At 40.5% G+C, this 21,507-nt stretch overlaps 1 protein-coding gene across 2 annotated transcripts; it reads right to left on the bottom strand.

Moving 5' to 3' along the window:
* Positions 1-67: 67 nt before the first annotated feature.
* LOC108876671 (1-phosphatidylinositol 4,5-bisphosphate phosphodiesterase zeta-1) lies at positions 68-16,598 on the bottom strand. Of its 2 annotated transcripts, XM_018666335.2 has the most exons (13): positions 16,472-16,598; positions 16,058-16,147; positions 14,889-15,084; positions 13,764-13,965; positions 11,083-11,227; positions 10,624-10,776; positions 8,738-8,929; positions 8,443-8,599; positions 7,419-7,535; positions 5,676-5,848; positions 3,087-3,213; positions 552-701; positions 68-300 (listed from the first exon to the last, which is right to left on the bottom strand). In XM_018666335.2, exons 3-13 carry the CDS (start codon positions 15,076-15,078, stop codon positions 218-220), a joined length of 1,689 nt encoding a protein of 562 aa, XP_018521851.1. In that variant the 5' UTR covers positions 15,079-15,084; positions 16,058-16,147; positions 16,472-16,598; the 3' UTR covers positions 68-217. The 2 variants fall into 2 exon arrangements, with proteins under 2 accessions (XP_018521851.1, XP_018521849.2); XM_018666333.2 differs by lacking the exon at positions 16,058-16,147.
* Between the last annotated feature and the right edge of the window lie 4,909 nt (positions 16,599-21,507).

Below are 21,507 nucleotides of genomic sequence, written 5' to 3'. Positions count from 1 at the left end.
TGCGGCACACAGTACAGGCAGTAGAAAAAGGCACATCTATTTTCTGACAATAAAACTGGTATTTATATCTGAGGAAATGGTGCCTTTGATTTATTTATATATTTTTGTTGTTGTTGTTGTTGTCATTGCTGCATCAGCCACGCTTCTCTATCTGTTGGCGAGGTGTGTTTGCATGTGTGTATGTGTGTGTGAGAGAGTCTGATATGGAGAGCTGTTTTTAGGAATACCAGACAAAGACGAAGAGGGAGGCTGGATCCAGGCTGCATCCATCTCGGGACCGGAGAGGCACCCAGCGGTAGCCTGGAGGTGGAGAAGGAAGGGGGGCGTGAAAAGAAATGTATGTATAGCTGCTAAATTCATGAGCATCATATAGATATACAGGAGCATTTAAAAAAAATGAATCTCAGAGCAGAGACCAACCTTCAGTAATGCTGACGTGGTGAATGAAGGGAAATACAATAATGGTCACACAATGTCACCTGATGTAATATAGCTCTTCATCTGACTCCCAACCCCCACCCTCTGTCACTCTTTGTGCATCTGTGGCTCACCTTTCTTCAGGCTGGTGAAGGGCAGAGTGTATTGGCCCACAAACTCGCTGCTGAGGAGGCTGGTCTGATCTCGAACACAGAAGCGGATGAGGCAGAGCTCGGGGACGCTGATGCTGAAATTCATGTCAGCATCCCAGTAGGGATTCAGAGCTGTCAAGGTAATCAGAAATAATAAATAACCAGAATAACCAAAAATAACCAGTTCATTACAAGCAATAAGCACTGATGGATTTTGTTGATTCTTTTTTCTGTATTAATGGGTCACATGAGTACTTGTATGTGAAAGGGGTCACTTGTAGTGACAAACCCCAACTCTGGAGTTCCCCTCAGCTCTCCATGTGTTTGTTTACAACCCACAACTTTGCTGTTCTGGCTCAGTCTCACCACTCCTCTGTTGGCAGCAGAAGCGGCTTATTTTACTTTTAAAAAGCACTATATGCCCATTGTATGCTAACTACTCAGCACCAAATATTACTATAAGGTCAAAATAAAGTGACAATACTAACATGGCTGATGTAAAGCAGATGTAATGTTTACCATGATCATGGGCATGTTAGCATATGAACATTTCATAGTTAGCACTAAACAAAAAGTACAGCTGAGGTTTTTTAAGTTTTGCAGGGATTGAAATTTAAATGCAGACCTCCTGGTGGCGCTAGAGGAAAAGTCAGGAAATCTCTAAATCTCTAATGAATGTCTTCAGAAAAAATAATGGAATTTCAAAATGTAATAGTTGTGGAGATGTTTCAATCTAGACCAAAGTGGAGCAATGAAACATTGTGATGGACAACAATATCAGCGGGCTCAACATCTTGATGATGGAACCCTAGTGATGGACTGACCAACAGATGGACTTTGCCATCCATAGAAAAATATGTTTCATCAGACCCACAGTAGCATCCCTGTCACAATGGCGATACGTGATAAGTGTTATTTAGGTTCAGTGCAGTGACAAAGGAGAGGACACGTAGATAACTAATGAGTCATCACTGCAGCAATTCACAACACATTTCTGATTCAAAGCAATTTACCCAAGCTACTCTGTTACATCCAAGTTTTCTTATGTGACCTTATCTGTTTCATAGTGTGAAATGATTTTATGATTTATGCCCATGCATAAGTGCTCTGCACCCTCCAGGACTTTTTTACTATCTCCCCCACCCTCTTTCTCTCCTTCTCTCTCTTTGTCTCATCTCAGGAGCAGCAATTACAGCGCTGTTGTAATGTTTTGGTCTTCGATTCATTTTCTCATAGCCATTTTTGAAAATGCAGGTTCCAAATCAAAGGAGACATACTGTGTGTTTAGGACAGAACACCACCTTATATACAAGAAATCTGTCAAAAACTTTGACAGCTGAGGGATTAACTTCCACACTTGAAAGTCTGATGATAGTTACAAGCTATGAATTTAAGACCCAAATGGTCATTTTCAGAGTTATCATTATAACCTAGCCCTAGTCATTATGAATGTTAGTGATATGGTACTGTGATACTTCTGAACATGAAAATCTGTTTATGTATGAGGATCCAACTGATGCTTAAAGTCACTGTAGCCCTTCATCCAGTGTGCCTGTGTGACTATTTGCTCCATGTTTCCAGTCATAGCAATAGTGCATGACAGACTTCTCTTCAAAGGAAATCCACTTCTACATTTTGAAGAAACCCATCAGCACATTTCTCTACAGGAGCCCAACAGCAGCTTACTGAGAGATAGATTTAAAAGGAGGGAAAAGAAAACATAACAGAAACCACAAAATACTGCTGTCATAGAAAACTCCTTAGATTCCAGTTAAGGTGGTTTCCATGTTTTCGCTTGAAGGTTTACATTGTCCAACAGCATGCTCGTACTCTGCATGTTCTCAGATGTCATTTGTATTTATATCTGCATTTCTTAGTATAAAACCAGAGGTGGGCAAGCTCTTGGTCGTGCTTGCAGAATGGCTCTATGGATGGCAATGTCAGTCCACCACTTTGGTGCTGGATAGATGGACTGTGATTAAGTTTTGTACAGATGACTTTTCCTCTAGTGCCAATATGAGGTTGACATTTTTGGTTTTGAATGAAATGGCTCAACACCCTTTGAATGGATTATCGTGAAATTTTGTACAGACATTTAAAGTATGTTCCCCTCAGGAGGAACTGTGACAACTTTTCATCTACCACCATCATGAGGTCAAAATTTAAATTTGTACAATTCTTTGGTTTATGGCCACTTTGTCATAGCACCACTGTGTCTAAATACAGCCTCACAGAGCAGCTAACATGGCTGTAGGCTCTAAGCCTGCTAAGTGTTTTACAACATCTGGCTATTGCCATAACAACGCCATCTTTAATGTGAGGAACTGTCAAAGTAACAATGTCTAAACTCAGAAAGAACAAATACAGCCCATAAGACTGTATTGACTATTTTCAGCTGAATCTCACTGATATTAAAGTTTTAGATTGATGAAAGTAGGAAAGTAGAGCTGAGCCAGTCAAGCTGTGTCTTAAGATGTCCTAACAGGATCAATGTACAGTTTTCATTTCAGTACTCACAATTGTTTTTGATGGTATGTGTGCTTTTTCTGCGGGAGTCAGATGCAATCCCATAAATCTCCAGTCTGACAAAGGGGTCCAGAGCTTTGCCACTCCTCGGGACAGGTAGGTTTGACCCACTGATCACCTGTATGTAATCACACACAGATGCAGACGTAGTATGGAGAGTCACACATGGGGAGTATAGGACTGTGATTTAAACCAGGGATAACCAGTAAATGTAGAAGTAGAGGGGGAAACATGAGAGCCAGTAAAGAGTGGAGAAAGGAAGAGGAGAGGAGAAGACTGTAATTACACTTGTCTGGAGAGAGACAGGCTTATCTGCAGTCCTCTCACACTGAGCCTCGCCTTCCCCAGCCCTGATCAAAGACAAACCTGCTTGTACTTATCACGACATGCCCCGCTTGGCACTGATGGAGCTTTACAGTGTCCGGCCCAAAATTACAGTCCCTTTCCTCTCCTAAAGTCATGCTACAAAACACTATGCATAATGCTCCTTCATAACAACAATGGTCCATACTGCTGAGTGCATAGATAGCTGTTTGGAGTTCACTGCTTATAGTTGACATATTTATGCTAAATAGACTCATGAAAGCTCAAAGGGAAATACTGTTTTCCTGAGTAGATGAATAATTTAATCTTTAAAAATTGAAAACCCGACCCTACCTAAGTTACAACACTCAATGCTACTCATGACTCTGATTCCCACTGAGTTGAGAGCCAAGGCAAGATTGCAGGATTTTCCCTGAAGTGATCAAATAATACAGAGTGATGATGTGAATAAATAAAGGTAGGGGTTTTTTCCCAGGGCATCCAAAAACAGAGCACACCACATTTATATTTCATGCAGTGTGCTGGGAAGATGTACACTGTGTGTATATATCAGAAGACAATGTCTGATGTGCTTTTGTTAAACTTGTGAGGGTCTATACAACCTCATGAAGTGACTGATCAAGAATGATTTTCTTTGTCAGAGGCACAGCAGAGTAGAGGCACTTTAAAACTAGTTGCATTTAGTACAGTTACTACAGTGCCAACTGAGGAAATATCCAAGATCCATGACTGAATCCAGATGAAACATACACTATGAACCCACACAAACTGACTGTTTAAAGGTCAGCTCACCAAAATGACAAAAAGCAAATTTTCTCCTTATCTGTGATGGCATCGAGCCATGCAAATAGTGGGGCTTTTATTTGTTCAGATTTTCTGATCTGCATCAGTGAGTTTTCTGACACCAGCCCAGTACAATGGAGATAAATGGAATTGCATTTGTGATGATCACACTGAGAAATGACATTTTAAAAATTTAACAGCAACATTTTTTCCTATAAAAGTCCCTGTTACTGTGGATACTCACTCCACTCTAATCTTGCCAAAAAACAATATAAAGCACTTGTGCTGTAGCACTCAGAGCATGCTTTTAGTTGTATATGAGGGATGTGCTTCCATCTTTGATGGCATGTAGCTCTTGTACCTGTCAAGTTTGAATAAGTCACTTTGAACAAAAGCATCTGCCAAATTAACATTATGTAGCGTAATGTTCAGACTTTGCTGTCAAAAGTTTTTATGAGAACTGTTTCCTCAGTGGAAAATAGTTTTACTGGAAACGTTGAGAACATATTTTGTGGACTTCCAGCATAAGAGAGACAGTATTTCTACAAAGAGATCTTGCTATTCAAATTTGTAATTGTAATGTAAATGTAAAAGTCCCATTCACCTCTTTTGTATTTTAGTGGAGAAAGAAATGTTAGAGACAGATATCTCAAGACAATAACACATAAAACCAAAACAACCTGCATGGCCACACATCACTAGAGGTGGGTCACAAAAATTTTTGCAATTTGAGCAAATCAACCATTTACAAAGTATTTTCACCATGATTCATGGCTGTTCATGAGACTGATTCCCACAGAGTAACTATGATGTTCGTTTGTCTCCCTCTAATGCAGTAAGTCTCTTTGCGTTCCATGTGATCCCAGGCAATTCCATATATTGTCTTTGCTGTGTAAAGCCCCAGATATTACTGAATCTCACCATTATGTTCTGAACATAAGAGCAAATTGTTGTAGCTCTGTAATTGGACTTATCATGTGTATGACTAGAGTCCTTATGGACACACTATAAAGATGTAACTTGATATAACTTGTAACTGTGTTCTCCACAGTTTCATTCACCCTTTGTCATGTGGCTTAGATACTGTTCATTACAAGCACCGCTATTACTGTCCCCCAAGATGCTTAAAATAATGGAAGTGGGATGATTTATTAATTGGACACTGGGTCTAATTGCATTAGATCACCCCTCTCTCTCCTCTCCCTTTACTTTCTGAAAGAGATAATCTAATTAAACGCAGACACTCTGAGGGAGTTTTACATCATTGTTGGTTCACAGCATCCGGCAGGAAAGTATTTATCTGGAGGCAAAGAGTAAGATGAGCTTCACTACACATTGCCCTAGATTGTGCAGCACAGACACATGCATACATGCACGTAAAGAACATACGCACATAGAGTCCTCTAACATTACACCTTAATCCATAAATCCAGCCGAGTGGATTATTCAGTGTACAGTGCTCCGTAGCTGTACCTTGAGCAGCAGGTGTGTGGGTTTGAGCCTGTGCTGGCTACAGCTGGGATCAAAGCTCTTCTGACTGGACATGAGCACGGCCGGCTTCAGGATGTATCCACAGCCCCCGTTGTCCTGGAAACGGCCATCATTAAGGTCCATAGGCAAGCCCAGAGACTGGAAATTGAGAGCCACTGCAAAAGCACCACGGGACAGTGTTAGAACAATGAAAATGAGGAGCCACAGAGGGAAAAAAAAATTATAGGAACAAAATTTAGAATGCCTAAAGCTTGTTAAAATAAAAAGAGCTGCATGAGATGATCTCTCTGCATAGCTTCCATTTTCTAAAGCTGCAGGAGGGAGCTAAATTATACAATGACTTGAAATGTTTCCACAACAATGGCCTATGTTGCATCAGGGAGGCATTCAAAATCACCAACTGTGCAATCAATGCATGTGTAGTGGGATTTTCTACAGTGCAAAGCTCACTGTGTTGGCATGTGTGCTGCATTCATAGATTTGAATTATGGTCAGTCAATGCAAAAAAAAAAAAAAAAAAAAAAGATTTAATTTTGTCCTAACCAACACCGTGCAATGCATCTTTTCCTATATTTTTCATGTTTCACAGGGGACCAGTGAATGTTCTGCTCATCTAACTGTAATTGATCCATCCAGGCTGTTGCTTTGTACCACAGTCTCCTGCAACTGTGAAAAGTGCCCATCACCATCTGCACAGCTGCCACTACAGCACGTAGACAGTCTGCTCAGCAATCAGCAGGGCTCCATGTCAGAGTCAGTGGTTGGCTGACTGAGCAATGGTGACGGATGAGGTGGATGTGTAAAGACAGGCAGAGTGACAAGAACGCTGGCCAAGACAGCGCCAGACAGATCAGAGCAGTGACTTTAAGTTCATGGGTGAATCATGCATTTCCACAGAGTCTGAGGGCGTGTTTATGTATGATTTTCTTCAAGCATAGCTGAGATTTCTCTCAGTCATTGCTACTGCAGTGCACAGGTATATGATATGGAGTTAAACCCAGTGCCCACGCTAAAGAAATGACAACTCCACGAAAAAACTAAGCTGTGACCCAGATAAGGATGTAGTTTAAAGAAAAGAAGGGTGCAAATCGATTTAGAAAAGGTGTGATAAGGGCCAGGAGAGGACTTGCTCCAGGGAAAAAACAGATGAGGTGGTCAGGCTGTGGACTGGAATGAAATGTTCTTTTCACTGCTAATCGACAGGACTCTTGGATCAGGTTGTTCCCTTTGAAGTTTGACAATATAAGTTTCCTGACTGCATTTTACTCCATTTCAAAAGCTTGTAATGGATTGCAGTGGTTGTTCTGTGTGTGCTGGGAACTTTGTGATTCCTGTTGAAACTAATGACACAAACAAATTTTAAAAATCCTTTTTCATGTCCTTTTTTGAATTGATGTTTTCAGGGTTTAATTTCGACCAAAACAGAAACATACTGTAGTTGGCAAGAAAGTACTAATAACATCAGGAAAATTTCAGTTGCCAATTATAAGTTATTATATTTTGTAACTATATGTTTAAATTATACTTGTTTGCATTAATAAGTTTCTATATTTGTACAACAAAGAATGTCAAAGATATAAGATTCATTTTTCATGCTTAAATAAATGTGTATGCATATATAAATGCATATCTTTATGTGTATGAAATTTAACTATATATTTTATTTGTACACAGACTTTGTTATTTGGTCTCTGCCCTAATATGGACAGGCATATACTCGCTCACCGAGCTGCGCGCCGACATTCCAAAACTCCTGAGGGTTGTAGTTGGATGATGACGTCCTCGAGCCTGCAGGGTAAATCCTGCTGAGGAACTTCTGGTTATGACGAACAAAATCTGCACCTGAGAGAGTTGACGTACAATATTCAAAGGTCAGACATGTTCTCTGACACACACTTATTAATGAGGAAGCTCAGTGATTCAAACTTCACAGGTGTCATCCCTATGATTCTGTACATTTTAGTCAAACTCTCTCGCTTGACTATGTGCAATAATGTAATTTTCCAATTTGTCATTGCAGATCCATGTATGGTTATAATTATTGTATTTCTGTTTTCTTAATTTGTTGATGACTTCACATCTGCACAATCATCTTCGTTCTGGATAGACTAAAAAAGCTTACACACAGCTACAGCCTGTATGTGATTGTACAATAACTGTGTCGTTCCCCTGCAGGGCTTAACAATGACAGTAGACTACAAGGTTTTTTACAGCCTCACAGTAGCTGAGACTGTTCATGGTCCTTGCCAACCAAGCCAACCAGCTCATAATGGAGCTGTGTGTCTGGAAAGTGTCATTTCTCCTCAGCAGAAAGAGATTTCATTTCTCGACATGACTCTGTTTCTCCAATATACTGCCGCACAGCAGTGTGATGACAGTTTAACTGATTATCAGTTGATTCGAACCTCTGTAGGCTCTTTCCTTTTCCCCAACAGTGGGAATATAAGGCACATTTCTGGGCTTGTGCTGTTGTTCTTTATTCCCTAAAAACTACTCCCCTAAGTTATGTCATATTGAATATGCTTTCACTGTTATGGAGGTTTATGTCCTTGGATTTAATTGCATTTTTGTCCAAAGAGGACTTCTCCTTTGAGCTCAATGTGATTATAAATCATGTGAATCTGCTGGGCTCATCAGAATGATATTTTGCAATATCTGCAATTAATTATACGCAGTCTTTCAGTCTTTCAAAATCAAGCATCCCTTCCCTTGTGATCTCATAATTTCATATCAATAAATGACATTTTACCTGAGGCTTTGGCTAGCTTGCGCGCTTTCTTCTCTGCCATAGACGTGTTCTCATAGTAGTTCTGATTATCCTTAGAGTGACTGAAGCTGATGAACTTGACAGATGTGGTATACACGACCAGGTCAGATAAGGCCTTGGCCACCACCACCTTCTTCTTCTGCTCATTACATTTAGGGTAGAGAGGAAGACAAACATTCACCACATTGCAACAAACAGTGGTGAAATTGTATAAGACTAAATCTTTATCTATTTCTCATTAGAATGTCTATATGTGTCTGTTCTTGCCCTGACTCACTTCCTTCTTTGGCCCTGCCTTTTTGGGAGACCAGAACTTTGCTTTGCTTTGAAGATCCTCATCCTCTTCATCGTCATCATCATCATCCTCACCTTCATCTATACTCTCCTCTGCCTCTGTCCCTGATGCATCCTCTGCCTTTATCTGAGGCTTTAGCTTTTTATTCTTGATGAGGATCTTATATTTCAGGTCCTGGCATTCCAACAAATACACATTTAGCATAAATACACAAGTGTAATAAATGCTAAGTTATACCACTCATGGGCACACACACACATCACATGTAACCATCACATGGATTATATCAGTCACACAAACTCTGATTTGTCCCTGTTCCTGCATCCTCAAGCTTCAATACAGTCATTTTTCACAAAACACCCCCTCTATGGTTTGTCACAAAGAGGAAGAGGATCCTATTTTTCAATAAACACATCCACATCACACAGCCAGGTAACACAGATAAAGACGCAGAAAGCAGCAGGTGTACCAAATCACTGAATCACACATCTGCTGCTACATTTCATTGCCCTGGTCCCAAATCTGTTAATACTCTATATGTCTCTCTATAGATGAGCAGCCATATGGTAAAAGTAAAAACAAACAAACAAAAAAACATTATGGTCTCAAATATAAAGGCAGCTCCCATGGTGAGCCACATGGCAGGAAGTCGCCCTGTCAGTATCACACATACCATATGCACAGGCAAAATATGCAAAATAATTACAGATCTGCCAACATTAACAACCTGTAAGAGTCAATATAGTATGGAAATTATAAGCTTCAGAGCTTCCCTTAGTACTGCACTCTTTCATTTTTCATCACTGTTACACACAATGATACAGTCTGGAGAGCTGGAATAGAGGCTTTGCTTGTGTTGATGTAATTTAGGATACCATATGAGGTTCTTGAAGAGAATTTTGCTTCTTGTTGACAGTAGAAAACATAGTAATAACTTGTTAATGAACTATGGCTTATTCTAGTCCTATAATAACACTGGATAATGGATAAATAGAGACAAGACAGTTGGGTTTTCCAAACTTCCTGTGTGACTTTGAAAAGTTGGTCAACAGATTTAAAACCTCTGCTCTAACTGGTTAGAGTGGAATATAAAGTAATGAAAAATTCCACTTTCATAATTGGATGGTAACTTGGCTGTGAAGCTGCATGAATGTGACACATGAACACTGATTCAGTGTTCAAATTGCTGGGGGGTTAAGAGTGAAGAATAAACCATTAGCGCTGAGGCTCCTATGTGAGTCTTAAAGATAAAAAAGATATGGGAGATATGGGGGGAAAAAATCTTATATGCACACTCAGGATAAAACATAAGCCTTTTGCAGTAAATTCCAAAGCAGCAGAAGTCAGAGGCAGCAAAGAAACTCTACAGAGACAGCACACATTCATCCACACAGAGAGAACACCCCTTCATCCTCCCTGTCTTATTCAATAGACTGGAGTGACTGTGCCTGACTCTTTCAGGCCAGTCACTCAGTCATAGGTTGGGGCAGATGTTTTCAGTGGAGAACCCAAGCAAGGTAATCTAAATGAACAATCAACTCAAATGCCTGAGCATGTTCAAAATGATGGACATTTCTCAAGATCAACCATACCACATTAGATTTAATGAACCTCTGAGAGATTAAAGGGGTTGGCAGATGCAGACGTCCATCTACCCTTATGTCCCAGTAGAGGAGAGAGGCAAAGGAAGCCTCAGAAAGAGACTAATGAGGCCCTCCTTGTTTTGCTGTGCTATGACAGACAACGAGGATTTATACATACAAACACTGTCATCCTTCTGCGTGTACCAGCAGTTCTAACATTAAACACAGATTTTGCCTCTGATTTACCATTCAGATAGCCAAGCTCTCACTTCTTCTGAGACTTACATTTGGGCTTGGGAGGTCTCCAGTGGTTGGATGATCCAAGGGAGTTCTCAGCAGCTTCTCTCCCAGGATGGAGATGAGATACTGGGCCATGACCTCCTGCTGCTCCTGGGAGCAGTGGTTTTCCAGTGACAGGATCACTGGGTAAGCAGACACCTGTTGAGAAATAATCATACCAGAAAAAAAAACATCTTATTTCCAACAATTAGCATCAACCTGGATGTAGTTACTGCTCTCTCTTCAGGGTCTCCACACACACATATCACAGAGCATGGCCTGAACCGCCTGAATCAAAGACAACTTGCAAGCAAAGCATTACTATGAGAGATGCTACCAATTAGAGCAAATGCAGCTCAGCGGGGACTCATGGAGCCCACAGAGGCAGCAGTGAACACTTGGTTTGATGCCTGGGGCACCAAACTCTGGGAAATACATGTCATGTAACACACTATATGCTGTTACCTCAAAAGCATGTTGCTCTACAGTGGTGATGACGTCCTTAAAGAGTATCTTTGTGGTCAGGGTGTAGCCATGGTAGACTACAGGCTCCATATCTGGCCCATCCCAGCAGTCAATCTCCAGACAGCGACAGCCTTTCCTCAGAGCACTGTGCCACACACATGTATACCAACACACAGACACAAACACATGCATACATACAGAGACACGTGCACACATACTTAGCTGTGGCAAGGCTACGATAAGCACTGTGTATGTTGTACTAGATGTACTGTGTGAGAAACAAAAATGTGAAGTCTCAAGATTTCCTTTCCAAGCACATGGTATTTCAAGCTTTCTCACATTTAACCATCACAACAAAATTATTTCAACATGTGAATAATCTAAAGGCTAGATTTTTTTCCAACAGTCTTTCTTAGTAGGTTCACCTTTATCTACATTCATTAAAAAACTTTTTTATTTTTGACTGTTTAGTTTTTTTTTTTACTTATATTTACAAAGAAATTCAATTTTCTCTCATGTATGTACTCAGTATAGAACTACAGCTGGGGAACAACTAGCCTAGCTTAGCCTAGCATATATTATGTAGACAAAGGGAAACAGTTAACTTGGCTCTCTCCATAGTTCAAAAATACGCTTAACTGCACCTCTAAATCTTATTAATTAACACAGCGTATGCTGTTTGTCTAATCCATACACAGACAGAAATGTCAAAATAACAAACCATGGTTTATTTCTTGAGACTTGTGGCATTTAGGCTGCGGGTGTGTTACAATTGTGCCTACACAGACATATTACATTCAGTCTCAGCTAACCTGCACCATAGACAAAGGTGCCACACGAAAGTGGTGGGCAGGTGGATAAACTGTCCTGTGTTCAGTGGTTACAGCACACCCTGCTAAAGCCAAATTGTTGTTTAATACATTACATACACACACGTATGTAAACAAACAAGCCGAAACACGTTTTAGAAGAAGTGTAATTGTACATAAAGTCACTGGAACTTGGCTGGAGAGACATGTTAATGCCATGGGCTGAATCACATGTATGCGCACCAAATTACGGGCACATATTTGGACTCAATTTGCCATCATGGTTTCCTGGGAGCAGGACCTGAGGTCTAAGATTTGAGGATATATAGCCTCCTGGGATTTCCCTCACGCACACAGCTGGTGCTATCCGTAATTAATGCATGGAAAGTTGGTACATTGGTTATTTGGGGCAGTAAAAGCACACTGCACAAATAGCCCTACTGTTACCTTTAAAGGTGCTGGGCTGAGCATTAGTGGAGAGAAATAGGCTAGCTATTTCCCCCCCGCTGCTATTAGTATAGAGGCGGTTTGGTAAGTTTTTTCTGCCGCCGAATGTTGTCTCTTGCCGGGGGTGAGTGACGGTGAGCGCTACTTCCTCAGGAAAACCTTGAAGCTACAGCGAGTCGCTCTTGTAAAGTGACGAGACCGGCAATCTGGGCTAGCAGGTTAGCATACTAACTTCAGTGGAAGAAAATAAGTGATAGAACAAGACGCAAAACTTGGCTGTTGCTTTCTACCGCTGGAGCTAGCTCTCGTCGTGTAAAGGAATTAAGTTTGATGCCCAACTCGCAACATTTCCTCTAATTGGTTAAGTAAACAGTTGTCACTGTTTACGTTAGCTATTTAGCGATAGCTAGCCAAACTCGCAAATTTTGATGCGCAGATATGAGAGCGGTATTAATGGTCTCATCTAATTTTTAAGGAAAAAGTTAATAAGTGTGTTTCCCAAACCAGTAAGCTACCAGGACGTAATTCACGAATGGTGTCACACAGTTTTTTGAGGTGAACAACGTGAATGTGGCATGTTGGTAAGATTCAGTAATTAGTGAACAGTGTCAGTGTACACATTTTAAGCCAAAGCATTTTGATGATGATTCAAGTTCAGTGATTAATCATTTTTAGTCGTTGCAAACTCAGATTTCTCCATGACTTGCCAATCCCATGTTTCGCAACACAGGCTATTGTGAATCATGTTTTTCTTTACCAAACAAATTATATTTGGTTATTAAATTTTCTTCATTCTCCACCTGTGAGCTAGAGGGATTTCTAAAAGCCACCTCCTGCTCCTGCCACTTTGTTGTGCTCTCGAGATGAGCCTTTCATTATCTAAGTAAACCAGAGAGTCCAGGTCAACTGGGTTTGAGCATTTCACTCTACCAGCCAGCACGGGTGCTCAGCACTTTAAAAGAGACCATAAATACAGCACTTCTGCTGCCATCAGCCCCTTTTGTAATCACCTCCATTGTCCCATAAAGGGACCACAGCAATTTCACTGTCTGCCTCAGCACATGAGTGGGTCAGTGAAATGAGAGAAAAAGAGACTATTCAGATAACACACATGTAGGTTTGGAGGAGAGACCTAAAAGAGAGGATAATGGTGTGTTGAGGGGCATTTTAGATCTGTATCAGAGCTAAATCAGTTTTAAATTGGCCTTATCATTTGACTCACATAAAACGCTGATTAATGAAATATCCAGGATTTAGCAGATTAGCCGATGTTGGCTAATTTGCAAATAGACTTTAACCTGTATCTGTGCAGTTTATACATTGCACAGGTTTCAGAGGTAGAAACATATTTTTTGGTGAATCATAAGGGAAATTTGTGCTACATTATGAAGAAGAATAAAAGTACTGTATACTGTACTTTCTTACCAAACATAGGCATCCAGGTGGCTTTTTCCTACTAGCTGATCTCCAGTCAGGTAGGTGTTGTGTGATGAGGAGATGAAGTAGCTGGTGAGAGGCTGATCCATGTCTTGGTACACTGATGCGTGGGCCCGGTCGAACACACAGCAGTCTCTGGACTCCATGTACCTGAGGAATCCCTCAAATGTCATGGACCTGCTTTCTCTGGCTGAAGGAGGAGGATGGAGCAGAGTTAATGCTCTATAAGTGAGCGACCTGACCAACAGAGCAATCTCCAGACCAAATGATAAGCAACATCATTGAAACAAACCAACTTCTTTTATAAAACTGAAAGGCACAAGACTGCAAACAAAATAGAGAAGTGCAGTCACCTGCAACTAAGGACTATTACTGAGCTCAAAATAAACTTTGTTCATAGGTCATAGCATCAGTATCATTGAAATTGATTGCATTCCATTTAGGTGAACTAGTTCCTGGGTCCTGGTATTGTGCATGCTGGCTAATTGTCATGGTTTGATGGACTCAGCCATTATTTAAAAAGTTTGTTTCATCTGTGCTTTTCTTGCTGTGACAAGTAAAATGCCTGTTGTGATAAAGGTCTGTTATGTTGTCTTTGTCATTAATGGTAGACTGAAACTAGAGATTACACCTTGTGGACCTGTTACATTCAGCAGTTTGGGTCAGTTTAATTTGAAATTCAGCAACTGTGCAATATATAATTGCCCTCAGCTTGGCTTGGAGGTCATACCATAAAGTGAAAAAAGTGAGGTCTTTGGTTATGCTGCAGCACAGACTAGTTGTGAGCCTTGTGTTGTTGTTTTCCTTGTTTTGCTGTTTGTGATGGTGTAAATTAGCCCACAGTACACTGGGCCCTAGACAACATCTGGTCTACTAGTCCACTGACATGCCTGATTCTTCCATTTTCCTTTTGTCATTTCAACCACCTGCCTCTGGGCTTTACAGCAAATCACTTTGTCAGCCAGGCACCACTGGAGCTCTGTAACTTCTGTTATAAGTGAATTAGCACGATTATGTGACAAAGCCATAGTCCTTAAAGAATAGAGTAATTTTTTACTCATAGTAATGAGCAGCAAGCAGTCTGACATGGCACACAGTACTGCCTGCACTCACCTGTCTCTTCAATCTCGTATCTGTCAATCAGATTCTCTGCTGTCTCCTCATCTGCTGTGAGCTCCATCTGCTCTTTTTGGAGGAACCTGAGGAGCGCGCAGGCAGGCAAAGTCGTCTGGCCTGAGGCGTAGCATTGATACAGATGCTGGATTTCAGCTCTCCTGGAGGAGGGGGCCTTGTTTTTCTTCATGTTGCCCTGCACACAATTATTATAGCCTCTTAATCCTCTGTCACCGATCCTGAGAAGTTATTCTTTAGTTTCTTTGTGAAGCTTCCAACTGGTATGTAATCAACTTGAAAATAGTTCTAATTACATATATATGAAAGAATGGTCCATTCTGATAGATATTTCCTCCTGTCAGATTGCGCTACTTATAACTACATAGAGAAGTGTAGTCTATTCATTCATTATCTATACCGCTTATCTATTAAGGGTCATGGAGGTGCTGGAGCCTATCCCAGCTGACATTGGACGAGAGGCTGGACCCTACTCAACAACATATATGTAAGTATAGTCCACTCTGATAGATGGTTCCCCACCTGTCAGATTGTGCTACCCTACTTATAGCTACATTTTTAGGAGTAGTAGGGACGTCATCCTCCATCCACACCCCCTCCTGGCTGACTATTTTCTTCACCCAGTTGGACAATGTATGCGTTTGTGAAAAACCGTAATTAAGGCGTGTATTATTCTGCGTGGCTTCACATCTGTCATGGTAGTGTAGAAGGAAGATTGTTGATTTTAGATCCATTTAAAGCACAATGCCTCACACTATTCTTCACATTGTCATCTTGTAGGTATAAGATACAGCACATCTCTGGCTCTCTAAAAATATACAGGAAATACTGAATAGAAATGTCAAACCTGAGATGTATCCCAGCATTTACCTGAGCTCACTGCTAAAATACAACTTTTTTTCAGCTCAGCATGAGAGAGAATAAAAGAGAAAGTCAGGGTGCTCACTCTGCACAAAGTTCTCCCATCCTCTCACCCTCTACTCCTCCCTCCCTCCCCTCTCTGTATCTCTTACTTCCATCAAATACTAAGGCAACGTCTGTGTGACTTTCTCATTTTAGTCCCTCTCTGCTCCTTGTCATTCCTCTCAGTGAGTGAGACAAAAGTGTCTGTGACTTTCTCTGGCTTTGTATGTGTCTCTCTCCCTCCATACCTTTCATCTCTCTGTTCTGCAGCCCTTCACAGTTCAGACATATGCCTACGCTGGTGCTGCAGTGGGCTGGTCTCCTGCTGCATCTGTCGCCTCAGTGTGAGCAACACAAAGCAGGCAGCTCTGCTATGATCTTCATTAACCTTTTATACAGTTGCACTAGCTGTATTTAAACCTAAAGATCTCTGTAAAGTTGTGTGTTGCATGTGAAATAGCTGATAGTTGGCCATTAACTCCAAAAAAGTCATAGATCTTACATAAGATGGGGATAAACGTCTCTCACACTTAGTACACTAATATTTTCCAGCTAGTAAACCACTGAGGAGAGAATTAGCTAGATGCCTCTCCAGTGAATGGGAATGAAATGTTGAGTGTTTCTTGAAAACTCAATAAGGTGTCATATAAACAACAGCCTACCTCAGGTATTAACAGTCCCTGGATTCCAATAGTATGGATATTTAGGAGACAGGAAATCAGCAGATTATAAAAATACTCAAAATAATCAGTCTTTTTCAGCTGGTCTCTGTGGAAGTACACAAAGTTGTTGCCATGGTAACAAAACATTCTGATTCTATGTGCATGTTGTAAAAGGAAAATACTAAATATTGTAACGGCATTGCATATGGCTTTATGTGAAGTACGGTAGAGGATGATTAAAACTCACCCTGTGTCTGTCTCCTCTCATTTTTTCAGACATGAGCAATGGACTCAGTGGTAAAAGACAGACGGAATAAAATATGTGAAGACATAACTTTTGCCCTCATGTTTCTGTATGGTGAGCACTGTCTGAGGTGAGTAAAGAGTCTTTCTCTTTCATACGTGGTGTAAACCTACAGTAGATCACACAGCAATCAAATTAACTCTGGTTTAGACCAAGCAAAGTCAAGATACACTAGTTATTTACACCATTTATAAAGCTCTACATTTGTAAACTCTGCATTTTAGCACAAGGAGCAGAAGCAGCAATTCTGCCACTTTGAACATTTTGCAAAACTTAAATGCACTGTGTAATTGCCACCAACTATAGATGAGGTGATAAGTATTATCCTAAAACAATTTTAAAAAATCATAATAATAATAAAAAAAGACCTTTATGTGCAAATTTTCTAAACATTTATTTATTAGATTATTCAAACAACCAATTGTGTGGCCTTAGGAAATGTATGAGCTCTTTGAATGCACCATACTTTACCAGCCAAAATGACTTGCCTACAATTTCCTACAACATCATGGTAAATTGAAGTGCTACAGGGTGCACTGAGTTGCTGTCTGAAGACATCGTGCAAATAAATGCACATAGTCTATGGAGCACCAGAGACTGATTTCACTGGTATTAATTTAATGGAATTGAGTCCACATTCTCCAAAATGTCAACGCCATATTAGATGAAAGTGTGAATACAAGAAAACCCATCTGGACTATGCAAAAGTCAGTGGAGCTTAAAGAACGTATCCACTGCTGCTGTGATGGTTGTTTTAGCAAGTTTGACAAGAACTTCCTCTCTGGTTGTCTGTGTAAATCTGACTGTTATTGGTGTGGTGTGAATCACTGGTGCACAACAATAGTCATTGCCTAGTCATAGTCCAGCACAGTCATTCCTGTCTACACCAAGCTGTAATGGTTTGGCCTTGGGTCTGTCAGAGCCATTGGGCACACAAGTTTGATGTGATAATTCCCAGGCAATGAACATGAAGCCCTGTATATGGCCCCTGTCTCTGCATCACTGCACCTCCCTCTCCACGGTCGGTTAGTTGGACTCATTTGGGAGCAGAGTGTGCTTTTGTATGTAGCTGTCAGTTTTTGCTTCTGTGCTCATGTGCATCTGTGCCTATTGGAGTGTCAATGGTGAATAAAAGTCTGTATGTGCATTTATGTTTAGGAATTCAACATTACACATGTTGAACTCAGATGGACCAGCACATTGCTGTACCATCCGTGCTGCTCATTGTGGGAAAATCAGATAACTTTGCTTTGTATGGCAGTGTGACGTGCAGAGATCATGGTCTTATCTTAACCCAGGGCTCAAGTTTAATACTGTGGTAAGGCAAATTCAAAACGGCACCTGTTCAGATGCTTAAGATGAAAACGGCTGAGACTTGTGCACTTTTTTTGAAATATGAGTCGAACTGCAATTTGAATAGGTGGGTGGGGGGCAGACCATGTTTCCCTTTGACAACGTATTCCCAGCTGGATTTCCACCGGCTCATTTGGTATTCATTGGCCCGTTGGATTTTTGAGTCAGGCAGCAGAATGCAAGTGGTAATGCCTGATGTCAGGAGATAACTAGAGAGCTGAGAAGCAGTGAAACAACCAATACCATAGACAAATATACTCATTTACTAGTAACTGCCTTTGCCAAATATGTTTCGGAGGAAAGATAATTGCAAGTTTCTCCCAAATTTGTACCACAGAGAAGTCAGAAGGAGGAGATCAGGGTGGGTGGTTAGGCACATAAAGCAAAGGACTTTTAAACTGAGGCACAAGACAGCCTGTATCCAGTTTGTTACCAGTTTTGGTAAAATATTGATGAGCCAGTGCATGAAATCTTGCAGTGTTGAGTATCTTAATATTTAACCAAAACTATGGTCTTTCCCTAAACTTAACCAAGTGTGTTGAGTTGTCCAAAGTTTTGTCTCTCACTTGTAAGTCTGTCAAATTAGTAACTGTAAATGTAAATCCTAAAAATCTTAACCATTTATGTATTTTATGTGTTGATAATGAACAGTGCACATTTTACAGATGCGATACTTAAATAATAAACTTCGAAAAAAATCGATTCAACACTATCTTTCCTACCAAATGTGTTTTGTACTGAAAATTAGTTGACGTCAGAAGACAGTTGCAAACTGGCTGGCTGTTTATCACCTGTAGCATGATCAAGTTTAAAATAGAGTAGCAGCTGTGAAGTTGAATGGATATAACCCACACAAATACGCTCATACACAATCTTTATCTCCACCACAGATACACACACACACACACACACACACACACGCACACGCTGCATGCTGGCAGAGTTTATTGCCAGCTGGGTGAGGAAGATAATAATGATAGGCTCATTATTATGAACAATTGCCTTATTTGCTGGATCTCTCCACTTCACTCTTCCTTAAGGTTCTAGCAGAACTTTGTCATCAGAAATCTCAGACATACTTCAGTTTTGGGGAAACTGCTGAAAGCACAGCAGTTTCTAAAAATTTATTTCTAACTGTTAAACAAAGGAGTTTATCTAAAAAAAATTAAATCTGGGGAAAGAATTAGAAGGCTATGGAATCTGCTGTTTATAGAAAAGGAATCAAAATTCATAGCTGCTTAGTATTCTTGATATTTCGTTCTAGAGATATTGCTATAGCCGTGACCAAATGGCCATCTGTTAGAGAAAATCACCATCCAACAGCATGCATGTTGTTGAGGCTTCAGAGTCATCATTCTCTGACAGTGCTAGTGTGCTGAGAGAGGCAGGCAGTTGGTTATTGGGAGAGATCCCTGCCCAGGGAAATCAGTGAGTCAAAGCAGCAGGCAGAGAGGTTCATTTGTTATTCAGCTCAGGATGGAGACAATGATACAGATCTAGATCCATCCTAAGGAATGGGTGACACTGATGCCACATGCAAACAGTATGCAAGAGACTACATATTGTGACAAGTCCTCCCTATCCAGCTAATGCCACCAAAGACAAATATTCCAGTTACATAAAATCAATTTGACATAAGAGACAGAAATCCTAAGTTCTGTGGATACAATGGAGACAGGTTGCAGGGTATTGTTACTGCAGATCTCAAATAGTGCTGCCTCTCTTTCTGCCTGTTCTTATCACTTTTCTTTTCTTTTGGCAGGAGACATGGAGGAATGTTTAAAAGCTGACATAGCTAACATTCTGATGAGTTGTCATGCTTTTTTTCTCATTATGTTACTTTGCAATTTGTCAAAAGACTTTTAAGCCATTTAAAATGAGCTAAACATAATAAATTGGCCAATGCTGTGTATGGCTTATGCAGAAGAGTATAGCTATAATTAGAAAGCACTACTATGAAGAGTGCTAATTTAATTATTGCTGTTACAAATTATAGCATGATTGTCAAACTTTTGCTGACTGCTGTTTTAATTATAGCTGGTTCCAGCCAATATGTTGTGATCCCCAGCAAATTACATATCCTCTTTCAGTCTCTGTGTGCTTTGCCCATCCATTTTCTGTGCCATCCTGCCCCATAATAACTATGGAAGATTAATTGGTGTCTTTTAGCCTCACTGACTGCCGAGAGTGATGTGAACGAAGTACGTCCACCTGACAGGGAAAAGTAGACCATTTAGCTTTCTTCAAGGTTCACATAGCTTCTCCATCCTCCCAACTAATTCATGCACCCATATTAACCTAAATAGAGTTAGGCAACACAATGTGACTTCCACCCTCTATTAGACAGCATGTTCTCTCCAGCATGGAAGAACAGATAGTGTTTGGGGTAAGCCAATTAAGCATCTGTCTACATGTGTTTGTGTGTGTGTGGTCCACTGCTCTGTGGACACAGGTCATTTCTGGCAAAGAAGGAAACAGACTATGCACTGTTCATCAGGGAAGGATGGCTCAGCCAACCATCATCATAATATAAAAAGATGGAGAGCTTTCTTTACCACTCACAGTAGCAACAAACTGCCAAAGCTTACATATGTGTCAAATCCTACTGCTATGAAAAAGGAAGCCTGATTCAGCTTATGAGCCCCATTAGTGAGAGTTAGAGGCTCGAAAGATGTGGCTTTGACAGGGATAAATATAAAGTTCTGCAAAACCTCTAGGGGCAGTTAATGGGGGTTTTAGGGTCATTGTGAAAGGCAGGGATTAATGAATTGATGGTCTCTTGAAGTGCAGTGTCAGTCATTCACAATGCAGTTTGGTGAATCCCTAATCTCCAAAATGAGAGAGGCACAGTGGGGGCTGCATCTGGCAGTCCAGTGGCACACTGTAATTTTGGTTTGGTTGTAATTTTCCATTATCACAGTTTGTGCCATCCCCAACCCACCTGTTTCTACCAAGTCAACACAGGGTAGTGCAAAGTTTGCTTTTGTTTTTGCTTTATTTGGCAGGGGTTAACATAAATAGTACATGTACAATTTAATGTGAAAAGGTTGCTTAGCTAGTACTACTAATCCAACAGAGTATCATAACCCCAGCCTGAAGCTCTGCGCTCTGCTAGAAAGTCCTTTGACAGGAGCTCACTTTAGGGCCCAGAAAAAGCTGATATTTGTAGCATATTTAAGGTCCTATATCAAGTCCTGGCCCCGTAAATCACTAAGGGTAATATATCAAAGGTGCACGCTACAGATTTCATATTGTGAATTTACAAAAATGATCTCAGTTTTATTACCTAAATCATTATTGAATCAAATTGTATGAACTTGTATTTTTAGACGGGCTACTACAGCCATTTGAATTATTTACCATGATGATTTGGTTATAA

This window comes from Lates calcarifer, linkage group LG10 (genome assembly GCF_001640805.2).
Source record: "Lates calcarifer isolate ASB-BC8 linkage group LG10, TLL_Latcal_v3, whole genome shotgun sequence".
Taxonomy (NCBI): Eukaryota; Metazoa; Chordata; class Actinopteri; family Centropomidae; genus Lates; species Lates calcarifer.
The sequence above is the reverse complement of the archived record's forward strand: the minus strand, read 5'-3'. Positions and strand labels throughout refer to the sequence as shown.